General features: G+C 41.5%; 2 protein-coding genes across 2 annotated transcripts in view; one reads left to right on the top strand and one right to left on the bottom strand.

The window, feature by feature from the left end:
* Positions 1-16,490, bottom strand: part of LOC109914128 (IK cytokine) — a 32,547-nt gene extending 16,057 nt beyond the window's left edge. The window contains exons 1-9 of the mRNA XM_048603904.1: positions 16,480-16,490; positions 15,641-15,808; positions 14,267-14,381; positions 12,910-12,980; positions 11,055-11,101; positions 8,531-8,694; positions 7,062-7,170; positions 5,336-5,381; positions 2,599-2,821 (exon numbers count right to left, since the gene is read on the bottom strand). Of these exons, the coding sequence (XP_048459861.1) occupies positions 2,599-2,821; positions 5,336-5,381; positions 7,062-7,170; positions 8,531-8,694; positions 11,055-11,101; positions 12,910-12,980; positions 14,267-14,381; positions 15,641-15,808; positions 16,480-16,490 (954 nt within the window). The remainder of the gene's footprint in view (positions 1-2,598; positions 2,822-5,335; positions 5,382-7,061; positions 7,171-8,530; positions 8,695-11,054; positions 11,102-12,909; positions 12,981-14,266; positions 14,382-15,640; positions 15,809-16,479) is intronic.
* Positions 1-17,685, top strand: part of ndufa2 (NADH:ubiquinone oxidoreductase subunit A2) — a 197,232-nt gene that overhangs the window by 165,193 nt on the left and 14,354 nt on the right. The window lies entirely within an intron of this gene.

The following is a 17,685-nucleotide window of genomic DNA, read 5'->3' as shown; positions in this document are numbered from 1 at the left end:
GACCTGCTGAGCTTTTCCAGCAACTTTGTTTTTGTCGGTGAAATGCTGTTTCTTTCCCTACAGGTGCTGCCTGATCCAAGCATTTCCAGCATTTTTCACTTTTTAACTTCAGATTTAAAGCATTTACAAGTAGATTCCTTTTGTTGCAACGTTTTGATGCTGATGAACTTGCCAGTAATTGCCAGAACAGGCTCCATGCTTGACCAGAAGATGGCAATGGGCGAATACAGATGTGAACATGGTTAAATGTTCTGGAATTTTGCATCAACTTTGGGGAATCAGTATGTACACAGAATATTTCCTTGGGAGATAAAGTAGGTGGGTACAGTCTATGACAGGACAGAGTATGCAAAGGCCGCTGAAAGAGACTATATGGGTTGTGGATTCCATGGCAGGGTAGATGTAGATGTGTTGTGGAAGGAGTGGGATTGATGAGATCCAACAGATCTTTTCTCTTTCCAAGTTTTATATTTTTATGTTTCTCGTTCATTCACAATTATGCTATTCCTTTCTTATGAGTTAACGCAGCGACTCATTGCCATTTACAGAATAGAAGGAGACCATTCAGTCCATTGTATCATTGCTGGTCAACAAAGATCTGAGCAAATTAATCTAATTTTCCAGCTCTTGGCTCGTAGCCAAATAGTGCTTGAATTTAAGTACTACTTAAATGTTTCGCGTATTTCCAACTCAACAGGTGACCTCTATTATACTTTTGTTACTTATTAACGACAAATCAAAACGATCAACAGCTCAGTTTCTTAATATAGCTGTCACTTAAGATGATTAATTTGACCTCAAACTTTGCTACATAGATGCTGCTGTTAGAAAAACATAGATAATCTGCTTTACAGAATTTGCTAAACGTTTCTGGCTTGACAGATACTGCAAACTCCATTAACCTTCTTCACAGCTCTGTAACAAAAATGACTTTTCCTCAATAAGCTTCTGTCAAGGGTGCAAATGACTTACTAAATGATTCCTTCTCTTAGGAATGCTGTCATTAAGTTGTGCAGTGATGTGGGCATCAATCCCTGTATGGGGAAGCAGGACCAGGGAAAGAAATCAGAGGGCCTGGTATTTCTCCTGTTTCTGGCTCCCTCATTCTCCTACCTTCCCCACAACCATGAATCCTCCCACCCTACATCCGTCAACATTGGGAACAGGAGTCAAAATATCTCCCAACCCTTCTTCCTGAAGGCTGCTTAAGATTTTCTGTAGGGCTAATCTTGATGTTTAGGAGCTATGTTTTCATTCTCATTAATTCATTTATTCAGCGATGCAGTAACACTCTACCTTCTGTGTTGATAGGACACATCTGGACTCTCACATATGCAGATTTAGAAGAATAGATTAATATTCTTAATAACTACCAAGCCTCCAATAAACAAAGCCACAACACACAAGGGAAGTGTCAATTTCTTAAGACACAGCCGTATTTAAGTTAGCACAAGACAACAGGTATAAGCTAGCAATTTTTTTCAAAAACCAAAACACATGACCATTTTAAACACAAAAAGCTATCACTATAACATATCTTCCACAGAATGGCAATGTCACAACAGACATATAATTACAAAATTAGAGGATTTTAAACAGGCAATTACTACTTTTTTTGTACTGCATCTTAGATCTCAATCTCAAGATTTAGATTAAACAGCTGACACAAATATTTTTAAACAATAACATCAACTATGTTTTCCCCACATATAGTAGGCCTTTAATGTTTACCAACCTAAGCTAGAGGTTCCACATTAATTTACAAGGAAGTCATTTCCTCAGTAATTTCTTGATTTCCCAACTCCCAGTTGGCCGAGTATTCCTGTGTTGACAGGTTTAAAACAGTTGACTCTCTTTTGCACTCACCATCGCCTCATAGTCCTATCTTGCAGTCTCTTGATCTCTTCCATTCTCTCTCGGGAATTTCTTAGCCGCTTGAGCTTTCTCCCTTCCTTCACCCCCTTGCAGCCTTCTCCTTTCTTCAATCCTGTCTTTTAACCTCTCTCTCTTCCCCCAACCTTGCAGTCAATCTTCTTTTTCTCTCTTTGCCCTCTCCTGCACTTGGAGGCCAACCCTGTCCCCTGCCCTCGCAGCAGCCTCCTCTATTACGCTTCTGCACCGCACCCCTGTAGCCTCTTCTGCTATCAATTTTTCATTCCCTGATCACAGAAGTCTCACCTTCTCCCATTTCTTTCCCCACATCCAGCCCTCGTAATCTTCCCTTGCTTCTCTCACCCTACTAACTCAAGCGTCTTGGCCCCTCAGCCTTCTGGCTGCTCCCATCACAGGCTGTTTCGGATCCATATTTGCTTCTGATATGTTCAGTATTGAGAGGGTGGGGTGCAGTGGTGAGCAGAATGCCCCAGAGCATTCCCTTCCCTTGCTGTTTTCCTAAAAAGGGAGAAGTATGGAGTGTCTGCACACCCCATCACCTGAGAGATACCGAATGGAAGCCCAGAAATACATGGAGGATCAACACATTGGCTGTTGGTCTTGAGCAAAGAGATAGCTTTGAGTGAACCCCGACTGTACTACAATCTTTACTGCCTTTGAAAACGGTTTTTGTGCTGGAGTTAACACGGAGTTATCTGAGCTCACCTCATCGTCCACTCTTGGCTTCTCGAAGTAGTTATGTCTGGACTTTTTCTCCTCGTCCCTTTCTCTTTCTCTTTCACGCTCCCGTTCTCTCTCCCTTTCTCTTTCCCTCTCCCTCTCCCGCTCTCGCTCTCGTTCTCTCTCCTTCTCACGATACTTCTCACGCTCCTTTTCTCGAACAACCTTCGCAGTTGTTGGCACATAGTCACCAATGTCATCGAAGATGCTGAAAGCAAACACAAAAAAGGTTCACATGGGAGTCCACAATGTTCTGCAACAAGTCTCTCTCTCTATCTATCAAGAACATTTTAAAAATATTACTACGCAAAGCACTCTGCACTCAAAAATTTGAAACAGACTGGGTTGAGTTGGGGTGGGGGGAGGAGACAAGACAGAGAAAAAGCCTTGATTTAGTGTATCATCTGAAGAACTCCTGTCAGTGCAGAGCTCCCTCAATACTGCACTGGGAGTGTCAGCCTAGATTTTGTGCTCGAGTATCTGGAGCGAAACTTGAAGCCATGACCTTGACTCAGCAGTGAAATCACGACCAACAGAATGGCAGCATTAACTGATGGAATTTCTGTCCAGTGTAGAGAGACTTCAGTTAGCTCTGGTCAGAATTAACATTGTGTGTTCTGGTCTTCAAGCAGTCAATTCAAATCAGACTCAACTGGTCAACATTCTTGGAGTTATAAAATATGGTGTATAACAGTGATTTCCATCCTTTATGTTGGATTCAATTTCGCACTTTAGGGCTGTCAGTAAGGCATGCTCTTCATTTACAGTCACTTGTCTCATTTGTGAACTGTTGTTGCAACACATTCATTGAAATCTCATTCTGCTCTCCGATTTCTCTCTGGACTTTTCTCTCTTTTGCCCTGCTTTGCACTTGTCATCTAAATTTGACTGACATGAAAATAATTCTTTATTAACTGACTTGATTATTTTAAGAAAGAACAAGTGCTTGTCACTGAAATAAACACCCGTATATGAAGGATGTCCCACGTCAATGGTCACATACACAGTTTTGGTTCAGACTGAAGCACATAACACAGGTAGTAAAGAGAATTATTATTTAAATCAGCAGTGCTGCCTTTCCACTGATATGTTAAACTGAGGCACGGTCTGCCCACCCAAAGATCCTGTACCATCATTTCATACAGTCAGACAGCATGGAAACAGATCCTACGGGTCCAACTAGTCCACGCTGACCATGTTCCCGAACTAAACTGGTCCTACGTGCCTGCATTTGCTCAATATCCTTCCAAATCATTCCTATTCATGTACTTATCCAAATGTCTTTCAACGTCATAACTGTACCTGCATCCACCACTTCCTTTGGCAATTCATTCTACACACTAACCACCCTGTATGAAAAAAACTTGCCCCCATTCCTTTATAAATGCTTTTCCTCTCACCTTAAAAATATGCGCCCTAGTTTTGAACTCCCCCACCTTAGGGAAAAGACCTTTGCTATTCACCTTATCTATGCCCCTCCTGATTTTATAAATCTCTAGAACATCATCTATACTCCAGTGAAAAATCTCCAAGTCTACTTTAATACTCAAACATTCTATTCCCGGCAAGACCCCAGTAAATCTTTCCTGAATCCTCTCCAATTTAATAATATCCTTCTGATAACAGGGCGACCAGAACTGCACACAGTACTCCAGAAGAGGCCTCACCAACATCCTGTACAACCTCATCATGATGTCCCAACCAATACACTCAAAGGTCTGAGTAACGAAGGCAAGCGTGCTAAACACCTTAACCACTCTGTCCACCTGTGACAGGGATTTCAAATTGAAGACGAGTAGGGAATTTGTCCTTATTATTTTGGTCAATGTCCTTCCTTTAGCCATCACCAACAAAACAAAGTGGTCACTCGATGAATTGCTGTTTTTGGCCACTAAAGTTAGAAAGAACCACTGAAAGGTTATAGCACAGAAAAGGGCCATTCAACCCAGCATATCAGCAATGGCTAAATAAACCAGTCTTGTATAGTTCCAGCATTATACCCCTGCTTTTGTATTCAAAACGTCACCGTGGTGGAAAGTATCCCATATACTTTCTTTACTATATTATCTGTATTTCTGCCACCTTTAGGGACCTATGCAGCTGTGCTCCAAGGTCCCTCTGTTCCTCAACCTCTCTCAATACCTTACCATTTATTGTGTATATTGCATTGCCTGCATAACAAGAGTGACTGTACTGTGAAAGATGTTGTATTAGCCTTGCATTGGCGAGTACCTCAGAATCAGAATGTGGTGGTTTTAGTCCCAGCCCAGAAATACTTGAATACTTGGAGCTAAGCTGTTGCTCACAGTAACTAGAGGGCATGTTGTACTCTCAGAGCTGTGTCTTTTACATAAGATAAAGAGAGTCCCAGACCTTCTGCTCAGGTGAACGTCAAAAAAACCTACTTAGAAAAAAACATGGTAGTTCTTTTGGGTGTGCAATATTTATCCCTTCGTTCTCACAAAATAAATTAGCTGGTCATCATCACAGAACTCTTCGTGAGAACCTGATATGTACAAGTAGCTGTGCTTCCTAAACCATGACTACACTTCGAAGATGCTGCATGGACTACAAAACATATTGGGCATTCTAAATCGATTGCTGCTTGTAATCAGTCACTTGGAACTTTAAAATATCAGTCCTTCAACTGCAAAAGATCTCTCTCTCTCTCTCATGCCTCCTAACGAAAATAAATTATCCATGTAAAAAAGTACCCAAGTACCTTATATCAGCTTCAGGTGGTCTCTTTTCATCGCCTCCTAATTTACCTGAGGAAAGAAATATGGGATTAAAAATGCAGCCTATTATGAAGTCAATTAATCGCTGGTGGAACAGAAAGACTTTCCCCTATTTCATATCTACAAAATTTAGAACAATTGTACTGCAGAGATTGCACTGATCGAGGATAAGCTATGAAACTAAGCTATCAAATTGGATTTCTTCCTCAATCCCTGATTCAATAACTCCTTTTAGGAAAGGAAATCTGCCATCCTCACCTGGTCAGGTCTCCAGACCCCCAGCAAAGTGGCTGAGCAAGCAACACAATTCAGAGGGCAATTATGGATGGGGAGCAAATGCTCACATTTCTCAAGTTAAAGCATGTGCTTGAATTTCTGATGACACCTATAATTGTTATGTAGCTAACGCGATAATAGTCTCAAATTGTTAGCAACAGATGCAGCAGTTGGAATCTCAGAACTAAGTAACTTAAGAGACCATTCAGTTTGTTGTACCTGTGCTGCTTCTTTGAAAGAGCACTCATATTGAGTCATCCTTTCACAGATTTTGTCCTTAGCCCTGCGAGTTCCACAAGGAACTATTCAATTCCTTTTTAAAATTTATAATTGCATCAGCTTCTACCAATTTTTCAGGGAAAGCGTTCCAGATCCCGACAAATATCAGGTGTCTTTTTATTTTTTGTGCTTTTTAAAACTGCGAACTGAAATGAGAAAGAACTATTCTAAATCCAACGTTTTAAAGGAATGCTGTACTTTTTAAAAAGCAAGTAACCTGACACTTACAGCACGTATGGGAGCCTGGGTGGCTTAGTTAGGTTGGCAAGCGACACTTAACACGAGGAGCCAGGGTTCAAGCCCCTGCCCAGGTGAATTTCTTTTATTGTCTTCAAGCAGTGGAAAAGACAAGATAGACAAAGATAAACTATTTCCACTGACTGGGGATTCTAGAACTAGGGGCATACTCTGGGAATTAGGGCCAGACTATTCTGGAGAGATGTTAGGAAGCACTTCTATACACAAAGAGTGGTAGGTATTTGGAACACATTTCCATAAACAGCGGTTGATGTTATATCAGTTGATAATTTTAAATCTGAGATGGATTACTTTTTGTTAAGCATACGTGTTGAGAGATCCAGGGCAATGGCACATATATGGAATTAGGCCACAGATCAGCCGCTATCTCATCGAATGGTGGAACAGGCTTGAAGAGCTGAATGACCTACTCCAGTTCTTGTGCTCCTCAGCATCACTCATACAGCAGTTTGAACAAGCAGTAATTGAAATTTGGATTGGAGACATAAAAATCTTTAACTTTTGTTACGACTCCAGGAATATGGAGGCTTGGCTTCCACTGCACTACCCAAGTGTCATGGCGCAGTAAAAAGATTCCTGCTCACGTCTCCTCTAGATGCTTTCCCAATGGTTTTAAAGTCTATGACCTCTCATTATTAACTACTAGCCAAAGGGAATAATATTTAGGTTATCAAAATCCTCCATCTTGAAAACCAGTTCCACCATATTCACTATTCCAAGGAGAACAGTTCTAGCTTTTCCACATTCTCGTTGTAACTGAAGGTTCTCATCCCTGGTAAGATGCTGGTAAACGTCTTCTGTACTTCAAGGCCTTAGATCTTTCCTGAAATGCAGCGCTCAGTAAAACATGGGCTTTGAAAGCCTGCTGCAGAAACTTGCTTTTTGTCAGATTGTTACCTTTATCTTTCTTCTTTAGCTTCTTGTTCCGAGTTCCCTGACGCAAGTACGACAGAATCTGAGTCAGCTTATTGATCACAATGTCATTTGTGGTCAAGGTTGTCTGTGCCTGAGGAGAAAATGCAGACAGATCATGACAAGGTGAATACGTTACATCAAAAGTACAAAGCATGCAGAAAAAAAAATCAACAAAGGACACAAATCCCATGAGGAACAAAGCTCCAGGTGCAGTACAACTGGCAGCTAGCAAGATTTTTCTCTGCACCCTACAAATTGACAGGATTTTTTCAACACTTCTCATTCGGTTGTAGATATTTTGTAGAAGTGCAAGCTGCTAATGGGCTATAAAGCATCTGAGACCGGAGCGAAATAGTGTTTTAAACTTAAATAAATTCGGTTACAAAGGTATGAAGATGAAGCTGGATAAAATGAACTGGAAAAATATAAGGGGTAGGTCAGCAGAAACGCAGTTGCAGACATGATGCACATATTTCATAACATTCAGCAAAGATACACTCCAGTGAGAAAGGCAGGCTCTAGGAGCAGGATACACCATCCACAGCTAACTGAGAAGGTTAAGAATAGTATGAATCTGAAAGTAAAAGTGTACAATTCTGTGATGATTAATGGTAGGTCAAAAGATTGGACAGAATTTAAAAACTTACAAAGAATGCCTAAAAATGTAGTAAGGATAAATTACAGCACAAAAGAAAATTAGTTAGAAAGAGAAAAACAGATAGTACGAGTTTCTATGAGTATTTAAAAAAGAAAGGCTATTTAAGCAAATTTTAAGCTCTGCAGCCAGTGAAACAAGAGAATAGTAGAAATAAGGAAGTGTTTAAAATGTTGAACATATATTTTGTTTCTTTCTTCACTGCAGAAGACAGAAGTAATAGGGAAATATGTGTAAATCAAGAGGTAAAAGGGAGGGAGGAACCTAAAAATCAATCAGGAAAGGGGCACTTGAGGCAACAGTTAAAACTAAAGGCTGACAAATTACTAGGACCTGATGGGCATCTCTCTCGAGTGTGAAAAGAAGTGGCTGCTGATGTAGTAGATGCTTTCGTTTTAATTTTCCAAAATCCCCTTGATCCTGAAAATGTGCCAAAAGTTTGGAAAATAGCAAATTTAACTCCTTTATTCAAGGAAGGAGAAAGAAAAATCAGAAACTACAGTACAGACCAGTTAGTTAAACGCTTCACAGTAAAAATGCCGAAATCTCCTGAAGCAATTATAGCAAGACACTTAGAATACCAAATACATCTCCATTAATTCTATTCTGTCACTATCATATAGATTTTCAAATCCACGTTCTGCATTTCACGTTAGTCAATAGGGGACACAGGGGTGCCCTTACATATGAGTTTGATATCATTGTCCTGAAGCCCAGCACTAACGTAAAACTGTGCAAGGCCTCAACACTCCTTTAAGACCTGTTGAGACAAGTTACAAATGTCTGATTGTATCACCTCCATTGTGGGACAGTCAGCTTTGCTCCTAATTAATGTTGTAGGTACATCTGTGTCTGCATATTCATCATCCAGATCCACAACATACGCCATGCGCCCTGGCAAAAACAGCTCATTTCGCTCTTGGGGCTTCATTTTAAACAGGATACGGTATGCATTACGCCCTGGAAAAGAACAAAAGACCAAGACTGAGTTAATAAGTTTAAATGCTGCCTTTGTAACTGAATGCAACATTGAAGATAAAAATGTACTATATAGGTGTCGGACTGCAATGAACACAGAGTGTGACAGTATGGGGACTGTGCTCAATTAGTATTACACATGGCCAGCAGAAGTGATATACTAATTCGGATGTAGATTGAGTTGTGCCTCTTGCAGTTATATCAGCCTAGGTTTCTTGATTACAACACTCATGATGTCCTATTAATAATGATGAATCAGTTGCTGTTATGAAGGGGATTAGGTCAGTTCTTTTATTCAGTTAGATCAAGGCCCAGAGAACCCCTCAATACCCTTGCCTAACAAAAATCTATCAAACTTAGTTTTGAAATTTTTTCTCAACTCCCCAGCCTCACCGGCATTTCTTGAGGAAGAGGCCGCTAGATTTCCACGATTCTTTGCAGAAAATAAAAGCTCACAGTGCGGGGGTAACACACTGACATGAATAGATGATTGGCTTGTTAAGAGGAAGCAGAGTAAGAATAAGTGGGTCTTTTACAGGCTGGCAGGATGTCAAGTGCGGTGTGCCAGAGGAGTCATTGCTGGGACCTTAACTCTTTACAAGTTATACAAGTGATTTAGATGAAGGGATTGAAGGTATGGTAGCTAAATTTGCTGACATTACAAAAAGAGGAAGGAACGCAAGTTGTGGAGGTGATATAACAAATCTACATATAGCTATAAACAGGTTAAGTGAATGGGCAAAGATCTGGCAAATGAAGTACAATGTGGAAAACCGTGAAGTTGTCCATTTTGGCAGAAAGCATTTTAAAAAAAAGCATATTATCCAAATGATGTGGGGCTGCAGAGCGGAGGTACGGACAGATCTGGGTATATTAATGCATGAATCACAAAAAGTAGTCAGGAAAGCTAACTGAATCTTATGTCTTATTGCGAGGGGAATTGAATGCAAGAGAAGGGAAGTTATGCTTTAGTTACACATAGCATTGGTGAGACTGCATGTGGAGTATTGTGTACAGCACTGGTCATAATGGAAGGACTTGGGAGCAGGTCAGAGAGGGTATACAAGACCTATACCTGGAGTTAGTAGGTTGCCCTGTGAGGAAAGGCTAGACCTGTATCTTCTGGAGTTTAGAAGAATCAGAGATGACTTAACTGAAACATAAAAGATTCTGAACGGATTTGACTAGGTGGATGCTGCACGGATGCTTCCTCTTGTGGGTGAATCCAGAGCTAGAGGTCATAGTTTTAAAAATAAGAGGACGCCCATTTAAAACAGAGCTGAGTAAACATTTTTTTTCCATAAGGGAGTCAAGTGTCTTTAGAATTCTTTTCTTCAAAAGGCAATGAGTGCAGAACATTTAAATATTTTTAGGTAGAGATTGATAGATCTTTGATGAAAGATTATTGAGGAGTTGTTTGGGGGAGTTTCGAGTTCTTTGAAGAAGTAGCATGCACTGGGGAGAAAAAGGAGCCAGTAGGTGCACTATACTTAGGATTTCCGGGAGGCATTTGATAAGGTGCCATATCAAAGTTTATTGCGGAAAATAATAGCTCATGGTGTCAGAGGTAACACATGAGCATGGATAGAAGTATAGCTGGTTGGCAGAAAACAGAGGTGTTACAGCGCTTGAGTCACAAAACATTAATATGCAGGTTCAGCATATCATCAAAAAGGCTAATGGGGGGTACACTATCCTTTATTGTGGGAGGAACTGAACACACGAGAAATGCTTCAGTTATACAGGGCATTGGTTAGACCATTTCTTTAACACAGTGTGCTCTTTGGATCTCTTATTTAATGAAGGGTATAAATGCATTTGGTGGCTCATAGGTTTACTAGATTCTCACCTACAGTGAGTGCATCATCTTATAGGCTGGACAGGCTGAGCTTGTTTCAACTGGAGCTTAGAGGAGTGAGAAGTCTCTTGAATGAAGCATGTAAGATCCTGAATGATCTTGACAAGAGAGGGGTTGTAGAAAGGTGGTTTCCTCTTATATGCAAGTCCAGAATTCAGGAGGGGATTCTAAAATTAGGAGTGGCATTTTAGGAATGGAGATAAGGAGAAATATTTTATATGAGGGTTGATGAAATGTTGGAACACTGCCTCATCAGACTTTGAAGGTAAAGTCATTGAACATTTTTAACTCAGAAGTGGATAGATTCTTGTTAGGCAAAGGAATCAAGGGTCATTGGAGATCAATGCTAATGTGGAATTTGAAACACAAACAGATCAGCCATAATCTTATTGAATGGCAGTGCACGCCTGTGTGGTCAAATGGTCTGTTTCCGCTCCCACATCGGGAGTACTGGGGCAAGGTGTCCAAAGCTGTTGCTGCTTACCTAATCGAGTCTTAAATTCAATTTTGTTTTCTGGATCTTCATCTTTTCTAAGAGAATTAAAACAAAATTAGTTAACATCCATATTGAAAGTTGTCTGGGCAATTCCCAGAGAGGATTATTTCACTTTAATATTCAAACATCTAACCAGTTCCCACTGATAGGCACTATTGAAAACATTCAAAGTCTCTCTTTTTTGCGTCTGATCATGTATATAACTGATAATGAAACTACAAGTTAGAGGTAGCACCAAATAAACTGTGTAAGCAATTCCTGCTACGTAGTGTCATAGGAACTGAATGTTAATTCTGATCTCTCTCTGCACCTTCTCTGCAGCTGTAACACTGTATTCTGCACTTCATTCTGCTACCCTGATGCACTTTCATAGAATCATAAAATCCCTACAGTGTGGAAACAAGCCATTCAGCCCATAAAGTCCACGCTGCCCCTCCAAACAGCATCCCACCCAGACCCATTCCCCTACCCTTTCCCTGTAGCCTGGCATTTCCCATATCTAATCCACCTAACTTACACACACCGGGACACTTTAAATTTAGCATGGCCAATCCACCTAACCTACACATCTTTGGACTGTGGGAGGAAACCGGAGCTCCCGGAGGAAAACCCACGCAGACGCAGGGGAGAATGTGCAAACTCCACACAGACAGTCGCCCAAGGGTGGAATCGAATCCGGGTCCCTGGCGCTGTGAAGCAGCTGTGATAACCACTGAGCCACTGTGCTGCCATAAACACGTAAATTTATGAGGCTCTGTAAGCACGAGTGTTTCATGATTAATACTGCTGAAATGGTACTGGGGATGGGAGGGGTTAGACCTTTTCCTTCAGACTTTTGCAGGTGAGTACATAAGGCTCAAGCCACAGTCGAAAGATGTAGAAGAATCAATGATGAACTTGAAGCTGTGAGTGTTCGTGTCACTTTGTATGGTATGATCTGCCTGTACAGCACGCAAAACAATACTTTCACTGTATCCCAGTACATGTGACAACTATAAATCAATCTATGAATCAAATCTGTTCCACAATTCAATCAGGTTTTAGGAGACCTGTATATTAATCCATCTGCACGTTAGTTGTATATCAAAATTCTGTCACTGTCAATCTGAAATTTTCAATTGGCCTAACGTCTCAAAATCTTTTGATGGGGAGAGAGTTCCAGATTTCTATTAGACTTTGTATAAAAATGTGCTGTCTGACATCAATCCTGAATGAACACAAAGTGCTGGAGAAACTCAACAGGTTTGACAGCACTAGAAGTGAATCTGTGTTCCAAAGATGAGCCATTGGACTCAAAATGTTAAGTCTGTTTCTCTCTCCACTGTTGCAGCTAGACCTGCAGAGTTTCTTCAGCACTTTATGATTTTTATTTCAGATTTCCAGTACATTCAGTATTTTACTATCACTCCTGAATTTCTTGGCTCGAAGTTTGTCCTAGATTTGCGCAAAGAAATGGTTTCTTTATGAGAACAAGTCACCTCTTGCTCTTCTAGACCAAAGAGACACAAGTCCAGTCAGTTCAACCTTTCCTCATAAGACAACATGCCCATTCCATTAATTTGGTAAACATTCTCTCAACTGAACTGTATAAGAATGGTAACTACCAACAAGGAAATAAACTTGTACGGCTACAGGGAGAGAGAGGAAATGGAAGTGGCTGGGTTAGTTTGCAGAGAGTCGGTATGGTCCGCATCACCTCTCACTGACCTCAGCCAATCTTACCTTGGTCAAAATCTTCTTGCTATACAACTCAAGTTTGCTAAACTAAAACACTGGTCTTCACACCCAATCCTGTTAAACTTTTCCTTTCACTTCTGCTGTGACATCATTTCAAATCACTTACTTCACTTCCTTCTGCACTTTCTCAATCATATCTTCTTCCTCCCTCTCTTTGCTGGTGATTTCAGCACGGACCTAATAAAAACATCAAACATAATTAGTTAGCTTGACCTGAAAATGTTCGTGAGTTCAATTTACTAACTAAAATCAAACAGGAGCCAGATGCAGCAAAAATTGAAAATATTGGTGAATAATTGCATTAATCCCTACTCTCCCAGCAGCTGAAGATACCTGGCTCCACCAAAACAGAGATTTCTTCCCCTAATTAAAAGGCAGAAGTTCATTACAACATTTGTCTTTCCTAAGATTGCTTTTCAAGTTTTAAATCCCATCTTCGCTTTGCTCCCCATTCCTGTTCCTTCGCATTTTCCAATTTTTGTTCTTCTTTTAGTTGCTGCATCCCACAATCAATCCTGAAGATGGGGCCTACTTTGGCATAATGCAGCCTTGACTCAGCCAATAAGTATCTGTCAGCACTCAGGTCAGCAAACCTGTAAGGTTTGACAGATGCTCTCCTGCAGGATCTATGGCTTGGCCACCAGTTCATGCTTGCTGCTCCAACGGGCAGCCAAGCTCATAGAAACATGGCAGTGAACAAAAAATTAATAAAAACCACAGGTGAAAGATTGCAAGTGTCTGATGCTGCAAAAGTCGTCTTACGTGGGATGATTGATAAAAGCAAAGACTCACAGATAAAAGAGAGCACTAGAACCAAGCCAGTGAACTCTTCCCCATTAACATTCTACTTTATTTACCTTGCCAGGAGGCATCATCTACACCACTAGATCCTGTGGCAGCTCATAAAAACGGGAATAAAGTACCACCATTTGACAACTTCGGTGTTTCAAAGCATTTTACTGCTAATTAATTACCTTTTAACAGTTGTTATTACTGTTGAAGAGAAAGGCAGTAGTCAATTTCCAGATAGCAAGCTCCTTCAGGTATCTATGACCAGATAATCTATTATTTTTGAGTATTAGTTGATAGGAAATTGGGAGAACTCCCCTAGTGCTTTTCAGTGTTGGGATCTTTTACGTTCATTTGAGGGACCAAAATGGGCCTAGGTTTAAATCATTTTCATCTAAAAAAATGGACAGTACAGCATTTCTTCAGCACTGCAGTGAAGACTCAGTTTAGATTATACAAAGTCTCTGCAGTGGAACTTGAACCTGCAGACTTCTGACTGAGGCATGGGAGACCTTAAAGAACAAGTGACTCAAATCATTTGCATTTCCAGAGAAACTGATGGTAGAACTGCACATCGACGTCAGCTGCATCTAAGTAACCTGGAAGGTGGCACAATGCAGTTTTCATCTCTGGCTTTAGCCAGTATTTTTCACTTCAAGAGGACAGGTGCTGACCTTTTGCAGTAGGGCAAAGTCCAACCCTTTCACCAAGTGAGTGTGCTCCATGTCACCACCCAAGAACTTGGATTCCTGAATCAGTTGGCGCCGCTTCTCTGCAGCGGACTTATCCCTGAGAGAGAAAGAAACAAAGAAATGAACCGCAGGAAATGCCTGATGAGTTTCAGAACCATGAGGATGCATGTTTGCTCAAAGCGCTTTTAAACCAAGAAAATAAACTTATAGACAACTGCAGCTTACAAAAAGTAACTGACAATTTTAGAACATCACCACTGTGATGTCCAAAGTTGGGCCCCAAAAGACTCAGAACAAAAGAAATTACATTTTGAATTGTTCTGAGTGGCACTAAGCTTCACCAGTTTTCTCTACACACTGAGAAAGTTATGCCAGCCAAATGGGATGTGGATGTTTCTCAGGCATCAGCAGCCTCTTTTTAGGGAGAGAAAAATGAGAAATCGTCCCAGCACTTGACGTGGGTTCACGCCAACATTGTTTTCCTATTACGGTCATTATATATTAGCATGTTCCTCTGCCTAGTCACCATTTACTGAGCAGTTTCCAGCTCTTCTGATCAGCAGCTTTATTTAAACTAGTCAGCGCTGAGTACCAACTGTATACCTTTACCACTTATAATGGGACATAGAAGGGCTGAAGTAAAAAAGCAACAAGTGAATATTAGCAAGGCATTACTTACACAGAATGGTTCTTGCATTTAGTGCACTTTAACAGGATGGGGAAACTAGTCTAAGGACAAGAAACTTGTCTAAGGACAACTAGTTCTGAAATGCCAAACAACCGTGAGCCATGATCTTATTGAAAGATGGAGCATGTTTGAGGGACCAAGCGGCCTATTTCTGTGCCTAATTCACTGCAATTGTCAACTTTTCAAATTGTTGTTATTTTAAACATATAATTGTTGTGGCTTACTGGCCAATATAAAGCTTGTTTTCAAAGTTGTACAGACCAATGCTCCCTGTAAAATTTTGCTACTGTACACGGCCAGTGTTATTCAATGCATAGTACTGCTGCTATTTTTGCAAACCACCTAGCAAAGTAAAAGGTGGGCAGGGAGCCTTCAGCGTGCCGCAGATGTATACATGAGCAGTTTAGCAGGAGCTTAGTGAAGGGCTTTGTTAGAGCCATGGAAGGCTTAATGGAGTCAATTATGCTTTGACACTAGCATGCACCGCCTGGGAGAGCAGCTGAGGCAGGAAACCTCAAACTTTATAAAGTACTTGGATGAGCACTTGAAATATCATAATATTCAAGGCTATGGGCCTGATGCTGGGAAGTGGGACTAATGCAGGTAGTAGTATATTTTGACAGTACAGACTCGATGGGCTGAAGTGTCTGACTGTAGGATACACTTACGCCTCTGCAGTTGGTCCAACTGCTCTATAGTTTGCTGTTGTGCTGATGAGCTCTGTTTCTTCGTAATCTTTGTTCACACCATCTCGTCTCTCTCTTGCTCGATCTCGGTACTTCTCTGCTAGCTCGCGCTCTCGCTCCAACTCCTGCTGTCGCAGCTTTGCGTAATAGCTGAAAGTGAATCAAAGGAAGGTTCAGCTGAATGACAGTACACAGAGACTTCCAGCTAGTTCACACTGGTCCAAATCAGGTTCAGCACGCTGGGGACAAGAAGTGCCTTCCCCCTCTATCCGTCGATTACCTACAATGGTTCCAAACCAAGTGTGTTCAAACTGCCTCACATCTAGTTCCAGGTGGATGAGGATTCACATTATAAAACAGCCCTTAATTGAAAATGAGAAATTGGACACTGGCTCACTTGAAGATTGCACACAAGGCACATCACACAGGAGGCACAGAGGAAACAGCTTTAGTCTTCATCTGTACCATGCTGAAATCATAGAATCCCTACAGTGTGAAAACAGGGCCTTTGGCCCAACAAGTCCACACTGACCGGTTCCCCAAAAAACCCAACTAATCTACACATCCCTGAACACTACAGGCAATTTAGCACGGCCAATCCATCTAGCCCATACACCTTTGGATTGTGGGAGGAAACCAGAGCACCTGGAGGAAACCCACGCAGACACAGGGAGAATATGCAAACGCCACATAGTCGCCCGAGAGTGAAATTGAACCTGGGTTCCTGGCGCTGTGAGGAAGCAGTGCTAACCCCTAAGCAAAAGTGCTGCCGAATGTTGTTTGAAACAGCAGTTGAAGCAGCTTCAATTGTGGTTTTGTACTTGGAATGCATCGATACTTGGAAGGGATAGGAAGAATTACCACCTGTTCACCAACCCATCTAGTTTATTAGTAACTGCATTAATATTGCTGACAAAAAGTTACATTAAAAAGGTGTTATATTTGTTGTCTGAACAATAAGAACACGAGAACATAAAAACTAGGAGTAGGCAATTCAGCCCCTTAAGTCTACTCCATTTGATATGACCACTGCTGATGTCATTGCTGCCTCAACTCCACCTTCTTGCCCGCTCTTCATCATCCTTCAACCTGCAATACTAACAGTAGTTTAATTGACTGTACAAACCAGTCCCTTTGTAGAACAACAGTTTATCCCGTTCCCAATTCTACAATAAACATGCATAAGTGCAGTTATTGTGAAGTACTGAGGAAACTGTAGCGATTAAAGGCAGACCTGAAGCATAGGCTTTGTGACCATTTTGCAGAACATCTACGTTCTGCTCGCAAAAAAGACCCTGAACTACCTGTTGCCTGCCACTTCAACGCACCAGCCACTTCAACGCACCACCCTGCTTCCTCGCCAACATCTGTGTCTCTGGTTTGCTGCAGTGTTCCAGTGAAGCCCAACGCAAGCTGGAGGAACAGCACCTCATTTTCCGCTTGGGGACCCTAAAGTCCTCCAGACTCAATATTGAGTTCAATAATTTTAGGGCTGAAACTCTCCCATGTCCCAGCCCTCCACCCCACACACCAGGCCTTGTTACCAGAGACAACAAGGTGCAGGGCTGGATGAACACAGCAGGCCAAGCAGCATCATAGGAGCAGAGAGGCTGACGTTTCGGGCCTAGACCCTTCATCAGAAAAGGGGGAGGGGAAGGGGGTTTTGAAATAAATAGGGAGAGAGTGGGAGGCGGATAGAAGAGGGATCAGTGGGAGAGAGATCCCTTGAGGTTTGTCCGGAGGGAGGAGGGTAACTTCTTCAGGTTAGGCATCCTTAGAAGAGGCTTCGCAGTGGGGTTAAAATCGAATCAGAGATAGTAGGAACTGCAGATGCTGGAGAATCCGAGACAACAAGGTGCAGGGCTGGATGAACACAGCAGGCCAAGCAGCATCATAGGAGCAGAGAGGCTGACGTTTCGGGCCTAGACCCTTCATCAGAAAAGGGGGTGGCCTTGTTACCACATAGCCTGCCATTACACACTCCCTGTTGTTAGTCACTAACAGTTCCCATTAACAACTATTCACCC

The sequence above is a fragment of the Rhincodon typus genome, chromosome 12 (assembly GCF_021869965.1).
Source record: "Rhincodon typus isolate 14 chromosome 12, sRhiTyp1.1, whole genome shotgun sequence".
In the NCBI taxonomy this organism is placed as follows: Eukaryota; Metazoa; Chordata; class Chondrichthyes; order Orectolobiformes; family Rhincodontidae; genus Rhincodon; species Rhincodon typus.
This window is presented reverse-complemented; position numbering and strand designations above follow the sequence as displayed.